This window comes from Pseudoliparis swirei, chromosome 13 (assembly GCF_029220125.1).
Source record: "Pseudoliparis swirei isolate HS2019 ecotype Mariana Trench chromosome 13, NWPU_hadal_v1, whole genome shotgun sequence".
In the NCBI taxonomy this organism is placed as follows: domain Eukaryota; kingdom Metazoa; phylum Chordata; class Actinopteri; order Perciformes; family Liparidae; genus Pseudoliparis; species Pseudoliparis swirei.
Window position 1 is genome coordinate 359222 of NC_079400.1, and position 25784 is coordinate 385005.

At 48.1% G+C, this 25784-nt stretch overlaps 2 protein-coding genes across 7 annotated transcripts; one reads left to right on the plus strand and one right to left on the minus strand.

The window, feature by feature from the left end:
* Positions 1–25: 25 nt before the first annotated feature.
* Positions 26–11918, minus strand: LOC130203337 (epidermal growth factor receptor kinase substrate 8-like protein 1). Of its 3 annotated transcripts, none has more exons than XM_056429419.1 (19): positions 11867–11918; positions 11035–11072; positions 10759–10917; positions 10490–10657; positions 10317–10399; positions 8176–8288; positions 7872–7918; positions 7629–7758; positions 7451–7539; positions 7288–7362; positions 6361–6509; positions 3606–3738; positions 3167–3213; positions 2981–3089; positions 2773–2898; positions 2343–2496; positions 1192–1357; positions 940–1072; positions 26–301 (listed from the first exon to the last, which is right to left on the minus strand). In XM_056429419.1, exons 2-19 carry the CDS (start codon positions 11062–11064, stop codon positions 215–217), a joined length of 1998 nt encoding a protein of 665 aa, XP_056285394.1. In that variant the 5' UTR covers positions 11065–11072; positions 11867–11918; the 3' UTR covers positions 26–214. The 3 variants fall into 3 exon arrangements, with proteins under 3 accessions (XP_056285394.1, XP_056285393.1, XP_056285395.1); XM_056429418.1 differs by having other exon boundaries at positions 11035–11262; positions 11867–11911; XM_056429420.1 differs by lacking the exon at positions 11867–11918 and having other exon boundaries at positions 10490–10639; positions 11035–11850.
* A 565-nt stretch (positions 11919–12483) lies between these two features.
* Positions 12484–25487, plus strand: LOC130203339 (sodium-dependent neutral amino acid transporter B(0)AT2-like). 4 transcript variants are annotated; one of them, XM_056429422.1, is made up of 13 exons: positions 12854–13840; positions 13931–14062; positions 14565–14778; positions 15136–15293; positions 15645–15765; positions 16733–16908; positions 19106–19216; positions 19302–19543; positions 19680–19863; positions 19936–20137; positions 20402–20561; positions 20650–20812; positions 21822–25487. In XM_056429422.1, the coding sequence occupies exons 3-13, from the start codon at positions 14565–14567 to the stop codon at positions 22071–22073; spliced, it is 1983 nt and encodes a 660-aa protein (XP_056285397.1). In that variant the 5' UTR covers positions 12854–13840; positions 13931–14062; the 3' UTR covers positions 22074–25487. The 4 variants fall into 4 exon arrangements, with proteins under 4 accessions (XP_056285398.1, XP_056285399.1, XP_056285397.1 ...); XM_056429423.1 differs by lacking the exons at positions 12854–13840; positions 13931–14062 and adding an exon at positions 12484–12556; XM_056429424.1 differs by lacking the exon at positions 21822–25487 and adding an exon at positions 21021–21813 and having other exon boundaries at positions 12850–14062.
* The last annotated feature ends 297 nt before the right edge of the window (positions 25488–25784 follow it).

The window sequence follows — 25784 nt, forward strand, 5'->3', positions numbered from 1 at the left end:
CAACAAGCGTGACAAATGGTCGACATAACTTTGAAAATATTTAATTTTAATTTGCACAACGCCTGCGTCCAATGAAAGTTACAAATGCTTGAGTTGTAGGAGGAATCCATGATGGTCTCTAGTGAATGGCATTAATAATTCAGAAGTGGAACGTGACGGCATGACCACAATAACACACAGTCCTTCATCTGAAACTCTGGGTGATGAAGACTGCTCACAACGTGCTGCTCTCCAGCTTCAGATCCACCTTCATCTTCTGCTTCTCCATGACCGCCTCCAACTCTGTGGCCCTTCTGGCGTCCTGTGAATGGGAGAAGTGAAGGTTTAGCAGCGCAGTGTATTTTTATTAACAATAGTTCTGTGTGTTTAAACGGATCTATATAGCGACTTCAGCTTCTGCTATGTGCGCAGGTTTAAAAAGATTCAGAGTTACTGGGACCTCAGTGAATACTATTAATATTAAAATTCACCAAATAGTCATGGCAGAATAAAATGACAGACTTCTCAATAAGTTGGTCATCAGTTAAAAAAAAAGTTTGTATGTTTGTATTTCCAGTCACCAGGTAGCACTTATAATTCAATGAATGTAGACATCAACTCTGAACTATTTAATTATGAACTACTACCCCTATTTTACTACTCTATGCTGGTTGAAATATATATTTTAAAACTATAACAAGTGCACTTTTCTGCAAAGAAGATGGGATGCATTTTGACTTTTTTTGATTTTTTAAAAACTTTGTTTTGACCTTTGAGACTCGCTGTGGTTTTAACTGCATGAGATTTACAAGACAAAATAGATTTATGATGGATTACACCATTTTGTCTGTGCCTGCTTTCTCTACACAAACTCAAACAATGACTCGCCGTTGAATGAGCGCGCTCGATAATGTTGTCATTGATTCCCAAAACAGGAAATAAGGCCGTGGTCGTTCGTACCTCCAGCAGGGATCTCTGGACGGCGAGCTGGCTGTACACCCTGGCGCCCTCGTCTGGAATCACAGCGCGGAGCTCCTCTTTGTTGAGGGAGAAGAGCTGGGCGCCTGTCAGCACTCCCAGACACGCCACCGTCCTAAAGGTCGGAGGTCATTTCAGGTTGACCTTTGAGTGAACCAATAACTGCTCTGGGAGAATAAACATCACGCGGCGGTGAGTCCGGTCAGTATCGTCAACAGCGATGGCGTCACTCACGGTTCACTGAAGCCCTTCCCCTGGAGCCACTCGGCCACCTCGTCCGGAGGAGAGTGGAAGTCCAGAGGCAGCGAGGTCTCCGAGGAGCGCGGGATGACCAGCGCTCTGTTCAGAGGGGTCTTCCCGTTGGTCAGCCGCTGCAGCAGCTCGTCATTCATCAGCATCACTGGAAACATTCAACGTCACATCATGAAGCCAGTTGGATGCTTTTATTCTGAAATCTGGATTGTGGTCCATGCCGACGAATCATTCATACATTTCATCACAAAATGACCTGAATTGATTTTAATTTTAGGTCCGAGACTCGAGAACATTTGAATCCTATATTCACGCCACGGTTCACAGCATCTATGCGACACACCTCCTCCTCCTCCTCCACCTCCTCCACCACCTCCACCTCCTCATCCACCTCCTCCTCCTCCTCCACCACCTCCACCTCCTCATCCACCTCCTCCTCCTCCTCCACGACCTCCACCTCCTCCTCCTCATCCACCTCCTCCTCCTCCTCCACCTCCTCCTCCACCACCCCCACCTCCTCCTCATCCACCTCCTCCTCATCCACCACCTTCACCTCCTCCACCACCTCCAAATCCTCCTCCTCCTCCACCACCTCCTCCTCCTCATCCACCACCCCCACCTCCTCCTCCACCACCTCCTCATCCACCTCCTCCTCCTCCACCACCTCCTCCTCATCCACCTCCTCCTCATCCACCTCCTCCACCACCTCAACCTCCTCCTCCTCATCCACCTCCTCCTCCACCACCTCCTCCTCATCCACCTCCTCCACCACCTCCACCTCCTCATCCACCTCCTCCTCCACCACCTCCTCCTCATCCACCACCTTCACCTCCTCCACCTCCTCATCCACCTCCTCCTCCACCACCTCCTCCACCTCCTCCTCATCCACCTCCTCATCCACCTCCTCCTCCACCACCTCCTCCACCTCCTCCTCATCCACCACCTTCACCTCCTCCACCACCTCCACCTCCTCATCCACCACCTCCTCCACCTCCTCCTCATCCACCTCCTCCACCTCCACCACCTCCACCTCCTCCTCCACCTCCTCATCCACCTCCTCCTCCACCACCTCCTCCTCCTCATCCACCTCCTCCTCCACCACCTCCTCCACCACCTCCACCGCCGCCCGATACCTTTATTGTCTTGGTCCTCTGCAGCCGGTATGTGTTGGCCGTATGCCGGCCCGCTGTGGGGGCGCTGGGGGGCGTGGGCCGGCGCCGGGGACGGAGCCGGCGAGCTGGACGGGCCTGCAGAGAAAGTCTTGGCGAGCGGAGGTGGAGCTGGAGTCTGCAGGGAGAAAACCACAATTCAATTGTGAGCGCATACCTCTGTGTGTGTGCGTGTGTGTGTGTGCGAGTGTGTGTGTGTGCGAGTGTGTGTGTGCGAGTGTGTGTGTGTGTGTGCGTGTGTGTGTGTGTGTGCGAGTGTGAGTGTGTGTGTGTGTGTGCGTGTGTGTGTGTGCGAGTGTGTGTGTGTGTGTGTGTGTGTGTGTGTGCGAGTGTGTGTGTGTGTGTGTGTGCGAGTGTGTGCGTGAGTGTGTGTGTGTGCGTGCACAGGTCTCACATTGGGGGGTCTGTTGGTGACGGGGCTGTCGACGTGGGCCAAGGGATCCAGGATATTGAAGGGAACAAATCCGATCTGGTCGAACCGATTCCGACACTTCCACCAGCGCTTGGACGACTCGATCACCTGTCGGAGGACGGAGGAGTTGCTGTCGACCGGGTTCCCTGAACGCACCGCGTCCGTGTCTTACTGTGTGCTAGCTCGTTACCTCGAGTGTCTCCCCTTGCTGCACGGAGAGCTCGCTGCTGTTCCTGGCGATGAAGTCATACGTGCAGCTGTAGATTCTCTCAGATTCTGGCGGCAGCGCGCCGTCGTCTCTGAGAGGAGAGGAGATAGACGTCGTTATCGTGCGGTCGAGGGCGGGGCCGAAGCTGCTTTCTGAAAGATGACCTACGTTTCATCGCCGACTGGAGCGTCTGGAGGACCGACCGCCTTCTGCTGCTGCGGGTCGAAAGGAGACGGACGTTCATGAATATACAGACGCAGCATCACCAGGGAGAGAGGCTTGGGGTGGTTGACCAAACCAAATACAGCAAGAGCTCTGAGTCCGCTTTCAGAAGAAAAGGGATCCTCACTATCCGATGTTTTATCAGCCGAAACTCCTCTTCAGGGATCTACTTTTATCACCATCATGCCAAACACCGCTGGCGGCACGCCAATACGAGGCCTTTGAAAAGTGTCCCGGTCCCCCATGGGTGAAGAGGCCACGTCATGGAGGGCCTCAGTGTTTACTGGTCTTTACGTACTGCGCCCATCCCCCGCGTTGGACTACATATCAGGAACGCTCTTCAGGTGTGACGCAGCGAGAGGCGGGAACGTCTCCTCTGGTTTACCTGCAGGGCGTCGTGTTTGTGCTGCGACTCGACCGGATCCTCCCAAACCGGCCCGTCCGCCCTGGAGGCCGCCGGCTGCCAGCCATCCAGAAACACCGGAGAGTAGAGAGGGACCGGGCCGGGGAGCTCGGAGCTGAGAGGACACACAGCGTCACCACATTGCACCACATTGCACCACATTGACACCACACAGCGTCACTACATTGCACCACATTGCACCACATTGACACCACACAGCGTCACTACATTGCACCACATTGCACCACATTGACACCACACAGCGTCACTACATTGCACCACATTGCACCACACAGTGTCACTACATTGCACCACATTGCACCACATTGACACCACACAGCGTCACTACATTGCACCACATTGACACCACACAGCGTCACTACATTGCACCACACAGCGTCACTACATTGCACCACATTGACACCACACAGCGTCACTACATTGCACCACATTGACACCACACAGCGTCACTACATTGCACCACATTGACACCACACAGCGTCACTACATTGCACCACATTGACACCACACAGCGTCACTACATTGCACCACATTGACACCACACAGCGTCACTACATTGCACCACATTGACACCACACAGCGTCACTACATTGCACCACATTGCACCACACAGCGTCACTACATTGCACCACATTGACACCACATAGTGTCACTACATTGCACCACATTGCACCACACAGCGTCACTACATTGCACCACATTGACACCACACAGCGTCACTACATTGCACCACATTGCACCACACAGCGTCACTACATTGCACCACATTGACACCACAGCGTCACTACATTGCACCACACAGCATCACTACATTGCACCACATTGACACCACACAGCATTACTACATTGCACCACATTGACACCACACAGCGTCACTACATTGCACCACATTGCACCACACAGCGTCACTACATTGCACCACATTGACACCACAGCGTCACTACATTGCACCACACAGCATCACTACATTGCACCACATTGACACCGCACAGCGTCACTACATTGCACCACATTGACACCACACTGCGTCACTACATTGCACCACATTGACACCACACAGCGTCACTACATTGCACCACATTGACACCACAGCGTCACTACATTGCACCACACAGCATCACTACATTGCACCACATTGACACCACACAGCGTTACTACATTGCACCACATTGACACCACACTGCGTCACTACATTGCACCACATTGACACCACACAGCGTCACTACATTGCACCACATTAACACCACACAGCGTCACTACATTGCACTACATTGACACCACATTGGCACCACACAGCGTCACTACATTGCACTACATTGACACTACATTGGCATCACACAGCGTCACTACATTGACACCACATTGACACCACACAGCGTCACTACATTGCACTACATTGACACCACATTGGCACCACAGCGTCACTACATTGACACCACATTGACACCACATTGGCACCACACAGCGTCACTACATTGACACCACATTCACACCGCATTGACACCACAGTGTCACACATTGCACTACATTGACACCACATTGACTCTGCATTGCACCACATTGACACCACACAGCGTCACTACACTGTCACTACATTGACACCACACAGCGTCACTACACTGTCACTACATTGACACCACATTCACACCACATTGACACCACACAGCGTCACACATTGCACTACATTGACACTACATTGACACTACATTGACACCACATTGACACTACATTCACACCACATTGACACTACATTGACACCACATTGACACCACATTGACACCACATTGACACTACATTCACACCACATTGACACCACACAGCGTCACACATTGCACTACATTGGCACTACATTGACACCACATTGACGCACCACATTGTGCATCACAATGTGCACTACATTGACACCACATTGTGCACTACATTGTGCACTACGTTGACACATGAAGAATATACTATTTAAAAGTAACTAATAAAAACCATTAAAGGTTAGTTATAGAAACCATTAAAGGTAAGTTATAGAAACCATTAAAGGTAAGTTATAGAAACCCTTAAAGGTAAGTTATAGAAACCATTAAAGGTAAGTTATAGAAACCCTTAAAGGTAAGTTATAGAAACCATTAAAGGTAAGTTATAGAAACCCTTAAAGGTAAGTTATAGAAACCATTAAAGGTAAGTTATAGAAACCCTTAAAGGTAAGTTATAGAAACCATTAAAGGTAAGTTATAGAAACCATTAAAGGTAAGTTATAGAAACCCTTAAAGGTAAGTTATAGAAACCATTAAAGGTAAGTTATAGAAACCATTAAAGGTAAGTTATAGAAACCATTAAAGGTAAGTTATAGAAACCCTTAAAGGTAAGTTATAGAAACCCTTAAAGGTAAGTTATACGAGCCATAATAATGTTTCTTCACATTGGACCATTGGCTGGAGGAAAATACGTCTAAAAGTCCCCATGAACTCCTCAAAGGTACTGAGAGGTCGTTGGGTTCAGAGAGCTGCTTCATGTGTGGAGCAGATGATATACATTCATATCTATCAGCTATATTTATTGGCAAACTAAATCAGTCCAGCTAAGATGAGTCAAAAATACTCACACACGGAAATGTTCTTTTATTTGAAAGGAATGAGTGTAATGAATTATTTCAAGTAGAACTGTATCTATTGATATGATCTAACTTCAATAACACCCCCGTCACACAGCGAGTGTTGGTACTGACCACGGCAGCGTCCAGTTGGGACCCAGAGACGTCCACAGCTGCCTCTCGTCCTCGCTCAGGTGGTCCTGGAGCAGGTAGACGGCCGAGCCGGTGAGGGCGGGGCTGACCACGGAGGCTCCGAGGGCCGGCCCCCCGGTGGTTTTCACCATCTGCACACGACCACAGAAGAAACACGGCCCTCATGTTCAGCGCGGGAACAACAAACAGGTCGGATGAGGACAGTCGAACAATCTCTGGTGCTTTACACACATCATACGTCCTTCTGATATCTGTCTTCTATTAGAGCACGCACACACACACACACACACACACACACGCACACGCACGCACACACACACGCACACACACACACACGCACACACACACACGCACGCACACACACACACACACACACACACACACACACACACACACACAGGAAGAAGTGACGTACACACTCAGGAATATGCAGGTGTGCCTGTATACACAAATCAAACACGCCCATTCTGCCCTTTGGTTCTTTTTGTGCTTCATATGAAATCAAACATCAAAGAGACACGACTCGTGTTCAATGCTTTACTTTTACATTGTAACTAGTTTAACTGCTTATATTTGAATTAAATGTTCACGACAGACATTATTATTATAATTTGTTATTTTGTTTTTCCTTTGTTATTTTTATTGATTTATTTTTCCTGTTTTCTTCTTTATAATTGTAATCTGATTGAAACATACACACAACAAATGAAAATGCTTGTTCTTTGATGACTGTATATCATATTGTGCATTATCAATAAAGTCTATATATAACAAACAACACATTATCATCTCTAAATACAACCTACATCTTCCTCCTCTCTTCACCTCCTCCCATCCGTTCTACTCATCCTTTCTTTCTGTTTGTGTTGCTATGCGAGCGAGGGGCAGACTAGAGGTCATCACACTCACCATATTCAGAGGTTTGAAGACGTGGTGAACGAGCTCCTCTGATGAAGGACTGGAGATGGTTGACTTCAGACGGGCCTATGAGCACAGAGAGAGAGGGGTCAACGATGGAAGACAGCGAGCTCGTCAAAGTAAAGAAGGGGAAGGACTGTGATTAGATACACACCAACAGGCTGAAGCAATATTTGAACTTCTGGAAGATATCGATGAACTCCTCCTCTGGCGGAGGGCGGGCTTTTGCAGTGAGCATGTCTTCTGTTACCCCGAAACAGAGACGAGACCGTTTCATCAGGAGTCCGTGTCGGTGTCGTTTCAACGTGACATTCTCGTCCGTCTCTCCTCACCTTCGGCACTTATCTTTTTACTCCTCTTCTTTTTCTTCTTCCTCTGGTTCAGCACCGTGGCGGCCTCCGCCGTCTGCTGCAGCTTCCCCATGAAGCTCTCGATGTCATCGAAGCAGTGGTTGAGGATCCCCTGAGGAAAGGAGACTCGGCTTGTTACTCTGGTCACTGGAGGAATTTAGGCCAAAATGTGACAACTGCAGCGGCAGGGAGGTGACGGAGGAGGAGGAGGAGGAGGAGGCGCACCACTTCTCTCTCTGCTCGCAGGAAGGAGATATCAGGCCCGCTGGTCGCTGGTGGAGAAGAGAGGAGAAGATCCATTACCACTCACTACCCGGGTTTTCCCAGCATTTGTAATCCCTGCCCCCTTTACCCTTGAAACATACTCCCCTTACACACACACACACACACACACACACACACACACAAAGCAATCTCTGTGCTCCGGCATACCTCTCACTTCTCTCCTTTCCTTCTTCCTAGCTTCTCCTCATGACACATCCCTCCTCCTACTCTGACCCTGACAGACCTGCTGCTCTTCTTCTCCTACCTGTGTGTCCAGGGTAAGGTGGGGGGTTGGACGGTGGTGGATTTGGAGCGTGAGGGATGGGGGGGCTCGGGACTCCATAGGGGTCCGCCATCTCTCCCCCGCTCCGAGGAAGCCTGCATAGGACCAAAGGAGAGTTTGGACTCAGTGGGACCGGTACTGCTCCCAGGCTTCTGGTTGGAGGCCGTGGACTCAACAGGAAACTCCCTTCAGGAAGTCAAACGCACGGCGGATTGCAGACGGGCTCGTCCTCATTCTGAGAGCCTCACTGATCGTCGTCTTGGAGACGGGAGGAATCCAGCCCAACAACGAGTCCTCTATCGAGACACAATGTGACTTCTTCCCCTGGAAGTCACCGGGCCGATGCTCCTCGCCACCACAGCACACAACCATGTGCTCCGGTCCAAACTCTCCTTTTAAAGATCGCCGAGCCGCAATCAGAGGAAGTGGCGTCGGATTATTTGCCACCTATTGCAAAATATGCAAACACCTACGTGAGAGCGCGACTCTGACTTCACGCTCGCTCGTTGAATCAGAATCTCGACGCAGAAACAAATGTCCATCTTACCACACGATCTGTCCTCCACACGTCTTCCAAAAGAGAACGTTTCCAAAGCAGGTCGTCCGCTCAGGCCCTGATCGGCACAATGGCACAATGGCCTTGTTATCTCCGTTGCACCTTCCTAAGTTATGAGGAAACTGGTAAAACAGGTCTCTCTCTTTTCCTCCCTCTCTCAGCTGTTTACTCTGCCCACTCTGTCTCTCTCTCTCTCTCTCTCTCTCTGTCTCTCTCTCTCTCTGTCTCTCTCTGTCTCTCTGTCTCTGTCTCTCTGTTTGTCTCTCTGTCTCTCTCTCTCTCTCTCTGTCTGTCTCTCTGTCTCTCTCTCTCTCTCTCTCTCTCTCTCTCTCTCTCTCTCTCTCTCTCTGTCTCTCTCTCTCTGTCTCTCTCTCTCTCTCTCTCTCTCTGTCTCTCTCTCTCTCTCTCTCTCTCTCTCTCTCTCTCTCTCTCTCTCTCTGTCTCTCTCTCTGTCTCTCTCTCTCTGTCTCTCTCTCTGTCTCTCTCTCTCTCTGTCTCTCTCTCTCTCTCTCTGTCTCTCTCTGTCTCTGTCTCTCTCTCTCTCTGTCTCTCTCTCTCTCTCTCTCTCTCTCTCTCTGTCTCTCTCTCTCTCTCTCTCTCTGTCTCTCTCTCTCTCTCTGTCTCTCTCTCTCTCTCTCTCTCTCTCTCTCTGTCTCTCTCTCTCTCTCTCTCTCTCTCTCTCTCTCTCTCTGTCTCTCTCTCTCTCTGTCTCTCTCTCTCTCTCTCTCTCTCTCTCTCTCTCTCTCTCTCTCTCTCTCTCTCTCTCTCTCTCTCTCTCTCTCTCTCTCTCTCTCTCTCTCTCTCTGTCTCTCTCTCTCTCTGTCTCTCTCTCTCTGTCTCTCTCTGTCTCTCTCTGTCTCTCTCTCTCTCTGTCTCTCTCTCTCTCTCTCTCTGTCTCTCTCTCTGTCTCTCTCTCTCTGTCTCTCTCTCTCTCTGTCTCTGTCTCTCTCTCTCTCTGTCTCTCTGTCTCTCTCTCTCTCTCTCTCTCTCTCTGTCTCTCTCTCTCTCTCTGTCTCTCTCTCTCTCTCTCTCTGTCTCTCTCTCTCTCTCTCTCTCTCTCTGTCTCTCTCTCTCTCTCTCTCTGTCTCTCTGTCTCTCTCTCTCTCTCTCTCTCTCTGTCTCTCTGTCTCTCTCTCTCTCTCTCTCTCTCTCTCTCTCTCTCTCTCTCTCTCTCTCTCTGTCTCTCTCTCTGTCTCTCTCTCTCTCTCTCTCTGTCTCTCTCTCTGTCTCTCTCTCTCTCTCTGTCTCTGTCTCTCTCTCTCTCTGTCTCTGTCTCTCTGTCTCTCTCTCTCTCTCTCTCTCTCTCTCTCTCTCTCTCTCTCTCTCTCTGTCTCCCTCTCTGTCTCTCTCTCTCTCTCTCTCTGTCTGATGACATAATAAATGCAAACAGTTTGAATCGCTATCGGTCTGGACGGTCATCTTTCACTCGTGTCCTTCAGTTTGTCTGACCGTGGCCCGGCTGCCTCTCAGTGTGAGTGTGCAGAGACACACCTCATCGGGCACACGTACACTTGAGACATCCACGTTGCGGTTGTTGCTCGTCTTGTGACCGTGACATTCACTGTACCTGAGGTCATCGGTGAGCTTCTTAATCCTGCCGGTGGAAGAACCCGAAACTGCGTTGGCGATGTCGTCACAGATCCGCTCGGCCTGAGAGAGTGAGAGTCGGGTAGTGGCTCGTTAAACCTGAACCGGGCCGGGTATTAAACGGACACACTGACGGGGGGGGGGGGTACTCACCTTCACTGACTCGCAGTTAAAGAAGTGAATGTCGGGCATGGGCTGCTCTTCACTCTGGCACACCAGCAGAAGGAGGGATGGGAAGTGTTTTTCGGTGTTGATGGCGTTGCAGCGCAGGATGGATTTGTACGTGTAGTTCTCCAGCTCGTCCTGCGCCAGCACATGGAACTGAAGGTCATTATGCATCACATGATGAGCACTTATCTCACCTTTATGAGCTGCTCACAGCACACGGGCCTGTTCGTGGACCGCCGTGCGTCGGTTCTCACCTGGCTCTGTATGTCTCGGAGATGAATGGCCTTCGCTCCGATATCCAGGTACATCTGTTGACTCCACAGCTTTTTGTTCTGAGCCAGGACGGAGAGACGCATCTGGGCTTCCTCCACATTCTGCACATCCCCGTCCTGGAGCGAGTACGTCAGCAGGTGCTGCAGGCAGCGAGAGAGAGAAGAATAAAAGGATGAGGACTTGAGGCAAACGACGCCCCCTGAAATAACGCTCTTCACGAAAAAGGTGTGAGTGCGTCGCAGATGTATACGACTTACGATGACGAGATGGCGTGTGGTGTTTGTCATCCTTTTGTCTGATGTGAAGAAAATGGAGAGCTTTGAGATATGGAAGCTTCAGCGGGAGAGAGGCGATCAGAAGAAACACATTGAAGGTGGAGTCACAAAGGGTGGTGTCACAGTTTGACGTGTTCGGGTGGCATTGCGTTCAGGCTGCGATGTAATCTTGGATTGTCTTCCTCAAAACCGACAAGTCGTGTCCAGCCCCTGTGGAAGCAACATCTTCAGATGTTTCCCTCGGCCTCGTTGAGTCTCGGCCGGCCTCCGCTTCGTAAACTGGGATTACTCGAGCCGCCCAACCAGTCTGACCACATGGATCTCACACCTTCAGTCTCTCTGCTCCTCAGCGCTCATGAATCATGGTATCAAGACACAAAACTTCCAGTTTCACTTACATTTCCGAAAGATAGGTTTCATAAAAAAAGTAATACTTGAACAAAACTCGTTTCTATCTTATTTTTGCTTACGGCAAGAGAATAACGGGTGCGGTTGGTGTCATACTTATGTAATTACAGAGTATTAGAACACTTAATTAGCGTGTCAATTCATGCACACTATTCCAAAGGGGTAACACATTTCTAATATATTGTCTGACGCTGATAGGATACAGAAAAAGCCACATATAACTAATTTTGCAAAAATAATAGAAATGTGTTGCATGACAGTTTTTGAAATTCCATTAATCGACCAATAAATATTGACTTTCCACGGGAGCTTTCGCTGTAGTTGCTGATTCATTGTCTCTGTACGTCGACACATGAGTTAAATCGTGAGAGAGCGGTGGTCGAAAATTAATATTTGATCAACTTACCTTGGCTTCCAATATGTTATTCCTGGCGAACAGCTGTGTGAGTTTCTCCTCAAACCTGTTCTGTGTCTGCTGTAACTCACTCGCCTCTCTTTGGAATTGAAAGCGTTCACAGAGCAGAGGTGTGTCGCTGGTTGCAGGCCCGCCCAGTTCTCACCTGAGAGGCACATATTGACTTATTCTATCCTAACACTGCACAGAAGTCACACTGAGACACACATCGAGTGTACGGGCACAACTGACCACACTGAAGGCGTGTTCTGTCTTTTCTCTTTGAATATTGGATTTTAAGCAACCTAAAATTGCTTATTATACAAATTAGACTCTTTTGATGCACATAATATGGATAACAACACACCTGTTACTCACAGAGCATGATTCAGGCAGTTTGGGGAAGAAATCAACTTTATCATTGGACTGTCAGCAAGTGATATGAACTTCATAGCACATTAGAAATAGATTAAACATCTCTATACCACGTGCATATATGGGTTTGGGCGCAATCATGCATTTAGAGTTGAAAGAAGTGGAGTGTCACGTGTCGTAATAAGACGTTGTTTAAGTGGACAAGCCTTCATTCGATCAGCCAATAGGGGCGAGAGGCGGAGTCGGCGGAGGGGTCGCCAGAGGAGAGCCCCACTTGTTCCCGGACCCCGGATCTTCTGGAGGATCTCTGTCGTTTCATAGCACGAGGTATAGTTCACCCTTCATCACTAGATGGTCACATGTCAGCGTGCATGGCAGAAACTTTCAGAATACGATGATAGTGACTGGAGACGGTGTTTCAGTTGCCTCCAAAACAAGCGTAGGCTACGTGGCATGCACTTGTGTGTGTGTGTGTGTGTGTGAGAGAGTGTGTGTGTGTGAGAGTGTGTGAGAGAGTGTGTGTGTGTGTGTGTGTGTGTGTGTGTGTGTGTGTGTGTGTGTGTGTGGTTCCGTCCAGAGGAATGTCCCTGCAGGTCATCGTGGACTTTGATGAACATTAACGGGACTGATGTTACCGACAGAGTGGTGCCACGTGCTATATTGTTATATCAAGTTATTATTATGTGAAACATAAGAAACAACATGCTCGATGACACTTTGATGACTCTTGCGTCAGCCACGTCTGTCGTGTATTTGTCTAGAACTAAAGTGAAATGAAACTGAGTCTAAAGGGAATTCGTAGTAATATAACATGTTCGTGTCGATGTTCCACGTGGTTTGACAATATCAGATCAAATGTGAAATCCATCAACCGGGTCGACATGTCAATTACAGTCATGAAGGAGGTGGTCTCCCGGGTAAACCGGGGGATTCACCCGCAGGAAGATAACCCAACAGGGTCCGTGTTTGGGTTTATGCTGCGTTCAGGCTCCTCCTGTACCCTGAACGCCGCCCCGGGAATGAATCAATAGACTATTCAAAACGAGCTAAAAGCTTCATATTTTGTCTATTAAATCTGAAATGCCTCCAGCACCAGCCACCTTTTACTACAGAGCCATAGCAGTGGTAACGGAGTACATTTACTTGAGTACTGTATACAAGTAGCTCACCATTTGACTACTTTTGAGTAGTTTCTGCAACTTTATACACGTTATACTGAAGCGATCACCCCCCATCATTAATCATGGAAACAATCGTCAATTTATTTCATAATTAATTATATTTTTTGTGTGAAAAAGAAACATTCACTCATTCCAGCTTTTCAAAGGTGATAATTTGCTGGTTTTCTTCAATTGAATGTATTTCTTTGGAGGGAGGTTGGTCTTGCATTGGATAATTTATATAATTGTGTAGATATATTAAAGTATAGATCATAATAAATAATGAAGTTATATTTAATGAAATATTAGTCGCTCGCAACAGGATGCGACTATGATACACAGATGTCCTGCAGCCCCTGAATGCAGCACGTTCTCCATCGTAGGGGTGCGGTTTAATGAAACCCACGAAGAAGAAACCAATACACCAATAAACCGCCACAACACGCGCGCGGTAATCTCACATTAATCTCACGTTAATCTGACTTTAAATCATGTTCTTTAGAGTTATCTTAAATATCATGTTCATTTGATCAACATGAAGGATGACTCCGCTCGCACCGTGACAACAGAGACGGACCCACGTGCTCGGGCACTTCTTGTTTAACCCGGAGAACTTTATTGCTCATATTCTCCTGTTTCTCCGGGTTTTCTTCGACCTCTTCGCGGAGACGAGGTGAGTTTGTTCGTGAGTGTCGACTGAGAGACAGTCAGGATGGAGCTAACCTAGCAACACGCTGTCTTTAAAGAGGGGAAATGACGTCATCGTGTGTGATAAACTAACTGCTCTGAGTAAGCTGCAGTCATGTGTATTACAGCACCTGGTGGATGTGTGTCACTAGGAAACACTTTATATTCTAGCGCATTCCGATCCATCAGCCACACCTCCAGCCCCCCCCCCCCCTCATTGCAGGACTGGAAGTGTACCGAATATTGTGGCCAGACAAACACACACCTGTTGTGCAGCTCAAGTGAAGGTCACACATGACTGAAGCATCCCTCAAAAACATTCTTCAGCTAAAGTTTCCATAATTCTCTAAGGAATCAACAGAATAACTGTTGATCACATGGACCATCAGCCTTACATCATGACATACTGATGTGCTACTTCACAACCCACTTTCTGACGCGTCGTGACTGTTGTTGTTGTTGTTGTCTTTTGGCCCCTCCTGCATCAGATGGAGAAGCAGCCCCTGCCAACGGATGACGGCGATACCGGAACCGCTCCGTCTGAGACGGAGGGCGGCGCCGGCGGCCAGCAGGGCTCGTCTGAGCCTGTCGCTCGAGCGGGATGGAACAGTAAAATCGAGTATTTCTTGGCTCAGGTGGGATTCAGCGTTGGGCTTGGCAACGTCTGGAGGTTTCCATATTTGTGCCATCAGAATGGAGGGGGTGAGTGCCTCTTGTTGTCCTCCGCGTAGCTCCATGACATGCAGGCGGAACTTTAATCTGCAGCCTTGAGGTTCTGTGCCGAGCGTTTGAACCCTTCGCTCACCAAGACGCTCTGCAATCTTTTTCTCTATAAAAAACAACCTTTGCCGATTCGATCTACGGAGCCTGATTTGACTGTCACAACATATGAAGTGATCGGTTTGCAAAAACAAAGAAATGCGTGAATATTCGTCAATCGGTGGACAGCTGACCACGAGACAAAAGAAATAACATTGAGCTGCAGGCGGCAACTGCAACTGCACACATTGTGTTGTTCCCATGGGTTCAGGCGTTCACTGAGGCCACCTCCCTCCTCAGGAGCGTTCCTGCTCCTGTATGTGCTGCTCATGCTGGTGGTGGGCATCCCCTTGTTCTTCCTGGAGCTGGCAGCCGGGCAGGCCATCCGACAGGGCAGCATCGGAGTGTGGAAGTGCATCTCCCCCCGGCTGGCCGGGGTGGGCTACTCCAGCTGCGTGGTAGGAGACTGTTCTCTTATTGACCGTTTCATATCTGAAGTACAATGTCTTCCTGGTGTCATTGCTTCACTCAGTTATTTATCTGTTTGCCAGAGCAAGTTTTGACACCGTCTAGAAAAGAGCTGTAAAAGTTCAAATGTATCAGATTTGATCAAATATTTCTGACGTCATTTCAGTTTCTTTCGTTGCATTGTCGTCGAGTTAAAACATGTGGCGTCTTTCTCTTTCCTCGACTAACAACCACATGCATCATTTTTTGTTTCACCGTTTTTGACGTATGATAAACGGCACAGTTAAAATGCGACATCATTTTCTAATGAACCCGATAGTCACGTTCTCAAATGTCCCCAGGTGTGTTTCTTCGTGGCCCTCTACTACAATGTGATCCTCGCGTGGAGTATTTTCTATCTGGGGAACTCGTTCCAGTCGCCCTTGCCTTGGGAGCAGTGTCCGACCCAGGGGAATGTCACAGGTACACACAGCGATGAGGGGAAAGCTGGTTTCAGGAAGCTTTCTGCTACACAGGGATGTATGACAGCTAAATGCAGGAGCACAAAAAAACTATTAGCTGAATTAGCATCATAAGGAATCTAAACGGCACACACAAAAAAAAAATCTGGGCAGATCATATGGCTGACATTTTGTATTTTTGTATTTTAAATCTTTTTTAATGGTTTTGAAGAATAATACCACCTCCAAGAAGTTGGGTTATACAGAACTTTACATTCAGTCGTTTGGAGGTTGTGTAACTGTGACACACTGTCACTATATTCAAAGTTTTCAAATACAATGAATAAAGAACCACGTTAACGGCAACATGGCTGCTCTTTTTTACCTCTACAATTCAACAGCAGGAAAACATTTCCCATCCGCTTTAAGCTTAAGCATCACGATGCAAACACGGAGTCCTGCGCTCTGTCTGCGCTCTCACTGCGCTCTGCCTGCTCTGCCTGCACTCTCACTGCGCTCTGCCTGCACTCTCACTGCACTCTGTCTGCGCTCTGCCTGCACTCTGTCTGCTCTGCCTGCACTCTCACTGCACTCTGTCTGCGCTCTGCCTGCACTCTGTCTGCTCTGCCTGCACTCTCACTGCGATCTGTCTGCGCTCTGCCTGCACTCTCACTGCACTCTGTCTGCTCTCACTGCGCTCTGCCTGCACTCTCACTGCACTCTGTCTGTGCTCTGTCTGCGCTCTGCAGCTTGAACTGCGATGCAGTTGTGGAGCCAGTTCTCTGTGAAGATGTTGACAGAACACTCTCCTTCCAAAGTTTTATTTCATCCATGTTGTTCTGCAACATTAGACAGGAGGGGCTGGGGGCGGAGCCTCGGGGCCCAGCTGGGTCGGCGTTCATCTCGGCTCAGTTGAGTTTTTAAGTATTTGCTGTGAGTCACATGTAAGACGAGTAAATCATCTTTTCTTCTTCTCCTTTTAACACCAGTAAAAGAATGTGAAAAGAGCTCCCCCACGTCGTACTTCTGGTACCGCAAAGCTCTGGATATCACCGGCTCCATCGATGAGGTCGGCTCCTTCAACCCGTACATCACCTGCTGTCTGCTGGCGGCCTGGACCGTCGTGTGCCTGGGCATGTTCAAGGGCATCAAGTCCTCTGTCAAGGTAACCTTACATCACATTACATCACATCACATTACATCACATAACATTAAATTACATCACATTACATTACATCATATTACCTTACATCACATTACATCATATTACCTTACATCACATTACATCACATTACATCATATTACCTTACATCACATTACATCATATTACCTTACATCACATTACATCACATTACATCATATTACCTTACATCACATTACATTACATCACATTACATCATATTACCTTACATCACATTACATTACCTTACATCACATTACATCATATTACCTTACATCACATTACATCACATTACATCATATTACCTTACATCACATTACATCACATTACATCATATTACCTTACATCACATTACATTACATCACATTACATCATATTACCTTACATCACATTACATCATATTACCTTACATCACATTACATCATATTACCTTACATCACATTACATCTCATTACATTACATCACATTACATCACATTACATCACATAACATTAAATTACATCATATTACCTTACATCACATTACATCATATTACCTTACATCACATTACATCACATCACATTACATTAAATTACATCATATTACCTTACATCACATTACATCTCATTACATTACATCGCATTACATCACATTACATCACATAACATTAAATTACATCATATGACCTTACATCACATTACATCACATTACATAACATTAAATTACATCATATTACCTTACATCACATTACATCACATCACATTACATCATATGACCTTACATCACATTACATTACATCATATTACCTTACATCACATCACATTACATCATATTACCTTACATCACATTACATTACCTTACATCACATTACATTACATCATATTACCTTACATCACATTACATCACATTACCTTACATCACATTACATTAAATCACATTACATAACATCATATTACATCACATTACATTACATTACATCACATTACATCACATTACATCACATAACATTACATCACATAACATTACATCATATTACATTACATCACATTACATTACATGATATTACATTACATTATACAGTATAATAACAGTATATATTATCCAGTATAATAACAGTATATATTAAACAGTATAACAACAGTATATATTATACAGTATAATAACAGTATATATTATACATTATGCAGTATAATAACCGTAAATATTATCCAGTATAATAACCGTATATATTATCCAGTATAATAACCGTATACATTATCCAGTATAATAACCGTATATATTATGCAGTATAATAACGTATCCCGTGGACATGGTGTTGCTCCATGTTTTCTGGCCATGTGTTGGGGCTGAGGTCTCAGGGTTATTGTGGGTGACGTCATCTCCCTGGAATGTGTGGTTGACCCAATTCTAGAAGCAACATTCACCTTCTGTCTTAACAGTGTTGGGTGTTTTGTAAATGATCATTTATTTAATAGTGTGTTCAGATGAAATCTGAAGGACAGCAACGCGTTCCAGACCTTCTGACCAACGCCCTGTGGTCGTGTGTCTCCACGTCTGCTGCCGGCTCATGTTTACTGAACAGGAATGTCTCCGGGAGAAACACACGCTCAGGTGTGGGGATGAGGACTTTAATATCAGAGGGAAGTTTAACCCCGCTTAGTCTCATGTCGGCGTTTCACACAATTACCGACTTTATCATCTCCATCACAAAGGCCATATGTTCAGTGTGTGCCGAGCAGCAGGCTTTACCCTTAAAGGGACAGTGTGCAGCAGGGGGGGGGGTATCTAGCAATGTGGTTGCAGATTGCCACGAGCTGGACACCCCTCTGCTCGGTCGCTCCTCAACGCTGCGGTCGCCACGGTGATGCCGTTCTCCATCGTTACCGTAATACCACAACTAGAGGAGCAATGCACCCTCTTAACACAGAACAACAAACTTCTTTTGTTTTACGTGATTATACATTCAGAAAAATGTTATGAAAAGTATTTCACATTTTTGCTGACCAATCGCTATAAATGCTGCGCACTGGCCCTTTAAGATTAGAAGCAACACAAGTTTTCTCAGTGGGTGGGGGGGCTAAGTTAGTAGAATTAAACAGGGAAGGCACTCAGAGACTGAACCCAGAGGAGCCACGTCACCAGAGCCTTTTCTCCCCCACAGTGCGTCTGGCCCCTTGGTTCTCATGTTGTTGACCCTCCCTAGGTGATGTACTTCTCCTCCATCTTCCCCTACGTCGTGCTGCTTTGCTTCCTCGTGCGAGGGCTCCTGTTGGATGGGGCCTTGGATGGAATCGCCTACATGTTCTACCCCAAGGTATCTGAGCAACACGTCTGAACAGCGAGGCAGTTCTGCGTCGTTCCCTGACGCGCCTGTTATTTTCCCTTCTATGTATTTCCAGCTGGAGATTTGGGCAGACGTCCAGGTGTGGCGGCAGGCGGCCACGCAGGTCTTCTTTGCTCTGGGCCTCGGCTTCGGGTCCGTTATCGCCTACTCCTCCTACAATCCCAAGAACAACAACTGCCACCGCGATGCCTTCACTGTCTCCGCCATTAACTTCCTCACGTCTGTGCTCGCCTCCCTGGTGGTGTTCGCTGTGCTCGGCTTCCGCGCCAAAATGAAGGCGCTGGAATGTGTGGCCAGGTATGTTGGATGAGGGAGAAGTGACGACATGATGACTTCAACCGTAGGTCATGGGGATCTGGAGATGCATCTGTGCGGCCAGCTCTTCACTTTCAGAAGCTGCATCTTTACAGTGTTTTGTCTTTTCCCTTCGCAGTAATATGAAGGAGTTGTCGGATCAGTTTCTCAGGAGTGACGTCGACACCGACCTGATGCCGAGCTTCAACTATTCCGACCCCGGCTCTGTGGCCCTCGAGGCCTACAGGGACTGGTTCCAACGGCATGGGAACAAGGTGCCTGGCAACTTCACCGACTGCGACCTGGAAAAGGAAATGCAGCAGGTGAGTGGAGTCATTGGCCCGACTGCAAGGCTTTCTTTCCTTTTGTACATTGAGCTGTTTGTTGGTTTGCAGGGCGTGGAGGGCACGGGCCTCGCGTTCATCGCCTTCACAGAGGCCATGTCCCTCCTGCCCGGCAGCCCCTTCTGGTCAGCGCTCTTCTTCCTCATGCTGCTCAACTTGGGGCTCAGCACCATGTTCGGCACCATGGAAGGCATCCTCGCCCCGCTCAGCGAGCGCTTCGCCACTCTGGCCAACAACAAGACCAAATTCACAAGTAAACACCTTCTTTCTTTCCTTTCCCTCATCAAGTTGTTTCATCAAAGGGAGATGGAACTTTCTGTGTCCGTGACAATTTGTTTCCCATGAACAGCAACATCTCACCTCCCTCCTGCCAAGTATTTTCGAGTCTCTTCTCCCTTCTCTGTGGATCTCACTGCCACCTTCAGCAGCGATGGAGCAACATTCATCCTGTTCGCTGTTATCCAGAGTGTCCGTCGGGCTCCGTGCGGTCGACGTTGACCTGACGCTGTTCTCCCAGTCTTCAGCTGCGCCGCGGGCTTCCTGCTCGGCCTGCTCTTCAGCCAGCGCTGTGGGAGCTACTTTGTGATGATGTTCGACGATTACTCCGCCACTCTGCCCCTGATCATCGTGGTGCTCTTTGAGACCTTCAGTGTGTCTTGGCTCTATGGAGCTGATAGGTGAGATATTGTTTGCTCTTAGAAATCTTAAATTCAATGTAGATGTCAACTCATCACACATTCCATGTTTCTAAACCGTGTTTTGAAGGTTCCTGGATGACATTGAGGCGATGCTGGGCTGGCGTCCCCACGTGATTTACAAGTACCTTTGGAAATACATCTGCCTGCTGGCTATGCTGGGGCTGCTGGGGGCCACCACCATCCGCATGTTCATCGAACGCCCCACTTACCTGGCATGGAACCAAGAGACGGTACGGAGAGCACAAGCGGAGCACTTTAATGCTGGGAAGAGAAGCAGCTATCTTAAGATGGGGTGATCAGGGGTCATACGGTCATGGAAAACCTGGAAAAGTCATGGAAATTCCTTGGTCAAAATGTGTCAGAACCCTGGGTGGTGCGTTTCTGTTTCTCTTTGTGGAGTTGGCTCAGGACACTCAAGCCTGGGCATTTCTTTCTCAGCTATCTCTGACAGCGAGAGCCGTTTGAAGCAAGCGGCCTGCAGCAAGCGCTCCGTCCCGCCTCCACCTGGAGGAGGCAGGAACACACCGTCCTGCCTCCACCTGGAGGAGGCAGGAACACACCGTCCTGCCTCCACCTGGAGGAGGCAGGAACACACCGTCCCGCCTCCACCTGGAGGAGGCAGGAACACACCGTCCTCCTCCACCTGGAGGAGGCAGGAACACACCGTCCTGCCTCCACCTGGAGGAGGCAGGAACACACCGTCCTCCTCCACCTGGAGGAGGCAGGAACACACCGTCCTCCTCCAGGTGGAGGAGGCAGGAACACACCGTCCTCCTCCAGGTGGAGGAGGCAGGAACACACCGTCCTGCCTCCACCTGGAGGAGGCAGGAACACACCGTCCTCCTCCACCTGGAGGAGGCAGGAACACACCGTCCTCCTCCAGGTGGAGGAGGCAGGAACACACCGTCCTCCTCCACCTGGAGGAGGCAGGAACACACCGTCCTCCTCCACCTGGAGGAGGCAGGAACACACCGTCCCGCCTCCAGGTGGAGGAGGCAGGAACACACCGTCCTGCCTCAACCTGGAGGAGGCAGGAACACACCGTCCTCCTCCAGGTGGAGGAGGCAGGAACACACCGTCCTCCTCCACCTGGAGGAGGCAGGAACACACCGTCCTCCTCCACCTGGAGGAGGCAGGAACACACCGTCCTCCTCCACCTGGAGGAGGCAGGATGGTGTGTTCCTCTCCTGTGAAGCAGGCGATGGTCTTTGAGTGATTCTTTGATTCCTTTGTCTGCAGGGCTCCCAGGTGGTCCTGCCGTACCCCGGGTGGGCTCTGGCTGTTATGGCTTCGCTGATCATTTTCGCTATGATGCCGGTCCCGGTGGGCCTGCTCCACGCGATTCTGAGGGACCGGACCAAGAGAGCGGCCCGAGACTCCGAGGCTGCCGGTCAGTACCGCGTCGTCTGCTCTGACGACCGCTGGGAAACTCCCATGACCGACGTGTCCCAGCGGAGTCACAGCAACGGCACCGCGGCGTCCTCTTCCTAAATGTGTCACAGGGGAAGGACCATCGGCACGCAGTGAACAATCTCAGTGGAGGACCGTTGAATCTTACAGGTTTTAGTGGGAAATTGGGACGAATGTTGTTTTAATATTTAAAAGCTTTTCCACTTTTGTAAAAATTATTTTAATTTTCATTTAAATTAAGTCCAAAGTATCCAAAGGACATAAAACAAATGTAAAAAAATATTTCTGTTCAACAAGGGCACCTTTTATAAAAACATGGAATAAACAACGCATTGCTGTTTGGTAACACACGGTCCAATTCCCAATTCCTGTTAATTGTTTAGAGATGTTGTCCAAATGATCTTAGTTTTCATGACATGCCATGGACATCACGCCATTTCTTAGTTTTGTTCGGAGAGTTTACTTTTCCATTTATCCAAATTACAATTGTTGTGAAAGCTGGCGTTGCTGCAGTATGCCTGTGTGCAAGGCAGCAACAGGTGCCGTCCTCTGGTGCTCCCGGAGGATGAGACTTCAGTGTTGGACCAACAGGACGGCGCCGGTACCACAGCCTGTTGCCTCGGGAACAGATGAACTGCAGCTCTCGCCCTTCAGTCCTCCTCTCCACATGAAGTCGTCTGGTTCTCCAGAGGGACCTTCCTGTCTGCAGGAGGACTTCCTGTCTGCAGGAGCATGCAGTCCATACATCTCACACGCTCACGTGTCGGTTAACGTCCTCAAACCAACCTGAACTCCAACGGCTGCTGAATCGGAGCGCCGGTTTTATTTTTTTATTTTTTATAGCTGTCTGGTGATTATTTAAACTTTATTCTCGTTACATTGGTAAACATACTGAAAAGAAAAAGCCAAGGTGTCGTTTATTTAACATGTCCAGTGGGTTACTATCACAATGAATTGACCTCCCGTTGTTCCGTGTACATATATATGTGTGTATATATATGCGTGTGTGTATATATTTATTTGGGGGTGTATATGTATGTATTTATATATATATTTATAGATATTTGGGTGTGTATATGTATGTATATATATTTATGTGCCTTCAGGTTGAATCGGGCGGACTACAGCGACTTCCCTTTAATTGTTCTCTATAAATCTGCATCCAGTGGATCTGAGAACATGTCATATATTTTTGACATTTCAATCAAGCATTTGTTTGGACTGTCTTGAGGCTGTTTGTCGTGTAAACGTTGCTCCGGTCTCAGGGATGACTTGAAGGCGTTCTACTTTCACATTTAACGTTCCCTTTGATCAATCAGTCTGACCACATGCCTTCTCAATGCTTTCATCGCTTTCTAAAGACCGATCAGAAGTTGTGAATTGTGTCTGAAACTTCTCCATCTCCTAATTTTTTTACTTCATATACGATTATGTTAATCGTTAAATAAATTAACATATAATCCTAGACAATAAATACAATGCTTTATATAGACTCCATGTTTGGGATCTGTATTGGCACCAAAAATCTGGCTCTGAACATTTATTTTATAACATTTGTGAAAAGTCTAACGATGCACAACTGAATAAAACAATACAACAATAAAACAATGTCCATATTTGAGCTAAAGATGTACAAAGGAAATACATGATTAATACTTTGTGGAGTGTTTCTGCAAACATGCTGGCAACCAAGATCCACTTCCATCTCTGGCTGAGTGCTGCGGCCCATCTGCTCCATTATCCGCTGCAAGAATTAAGAATAAGAATATACACTTTTATTAATCCCCAAGGGGAAATTAGTTCTCTGCATTTAACCCATCCTTAGTTATTAAGGAGCAGTGGGCTGCGGTGAGGCGCCCGGGAAGCAACTGGGGGTTCAGTGCCTTGCTCAAGGACACTTCGACTTGCAACTAATGGGGAGAGCGGGGATCGAACCCACAACCCTGCGGTTGCAGGACGGCCCTCTTACCCCACTGAGCTAAAGCCGCCCAGTGTGTGTGTGTGTGTGTGTGCGCGCACACAATACATTATTGTAACAATAAAAATAACATTTGCTTTCTTTGCCCAGACTCCCTCATGGTGCTAAATTCTGTTATGTTTCACACTCAAATAAAACAAAGAGAGGTTTGTAATCCAAAATCTTCAAAATATCTTTGCATAATAATTGTTGGGACCTCATCACAACCATGTGAGATGTAATCGGTCTGCCAGCAGGGAGCTCGTATGGATCCCCTCACTATGACCTTCATCTCATCCGGTTACATCGCTCTTAGAAAAGATACAATATGAATTCACTTATATTACACAAACATATTTCAAATATGACAAAACATTGTGCCGAAGCAGAACGACAGCGAAAGAAAAGCAGATCCATGTTCCCCTTCCTGTCCGACTCGACATAACAGGTGTGCTCTGGTGCCGAGTGGAAGACGAGCCTCCGTTGAGCCTCCGGTGAGCCTCCGGTGAGCCTCCGGTGAGCCTCCGGTGAGCCTCCGGTGAGCCTCCGGTGAGCCTCCGGTGAGCCTCCGGTGAGCCTCCGGTGAGCCTCCGGTGAGCCTGGAGACACCCGGCGGCGCCGCTGGGGGAGCCCCGTTGTCCTGGCAACAGCCTCGCATCCGTCAGCCGAAAGCAGAGGCAGCAGGACCGGCAGCGGCGCAGAGGAGCACAACCTCCTCGCCTCCAGCTCAGGTACGGCCTCGTGACCTCAACGCTACGAGGCCTTTGAACGACAGTGTGTGTTAGTCGAGAGTTCATAAGAACTGTTTACAGCATGAAACAACTGCAGTGTTGAACCGTTATTAAACTCCACAAAGGGAACGCCTGTGAGACCTTCAGGCGCTGTGTTCATGTCTCTGTGTTCATGTCTCTGTGTTCATCTCTCTGTGTTCATGTCTCTGTGTTCATGTCTCTGTGTTCATCTCTCTGTGTTCATGTCTCTGTGTTCATGTCTCTGTGTTCATGTCTCTGTGTTCAGAGCGTCCTGACAGGAAGCATCACAGCCTGGTTTGGCAACTGCTCCGCTCAGGACAGGAAGGCTCTGCAGAGAGTAGTGCGTTCGGCTGAACGCACTATTGGAACTACACTCCCCACCCTGCAGGACTTGTACACCAGGAGGTGCAGAACCAGAGCCGGCAGGATCATGAAGGATCCTCACCACCCCAACAACAGACTGTTTCAGCTGCTGCGGTCAGGCAGGCGCCTCCGTAGTCACGCTGCAAGAACAGAGAGACTGAGACGGAGTTTCTTTCCTCAGGCCATCAGGATTGTGAACTCCGACCTCACCAGGACCCCCACATAGACCCACACAACTGCCCCTCTTAGGCACACACACACACACACACACACACACACACACTTACTGTAAATATTGTGTTGTTTTTTATTGTAAATAGTGTGTACTTGTTGCCCTTGCACATTCCTGCTGAGCATTGCCACTTTCATTTCACTGCACACCCTGTGTGTGTATGTGACAAATAAAACATCTTGAATCTTGAATCTTGAATCTGTGTTCATGTCTCTGTGTTCATGTCTCTGTGTTCATGTCTCTGTGTTCATGTCTCTGTGTTCATCTCTCTGTGTTCATGTCTCTGTGTTCATGTCTCTGTGTTCATGTCTCTGTGTTCATGTCTCTGTGTTCATGTCTCTGTGTTCATGTCTCTGTGTTCATGTCTCTGTGTTCATCTCTGTGTTCATCTCTCTGTGTTCATGTCTCTGTGTTCATGTCTCTGTGTTCATGTCTCTGTGTTCATGTCTCTGTGTTCATGTCTCTGTGTTCATGTCTCTGTGTTCATC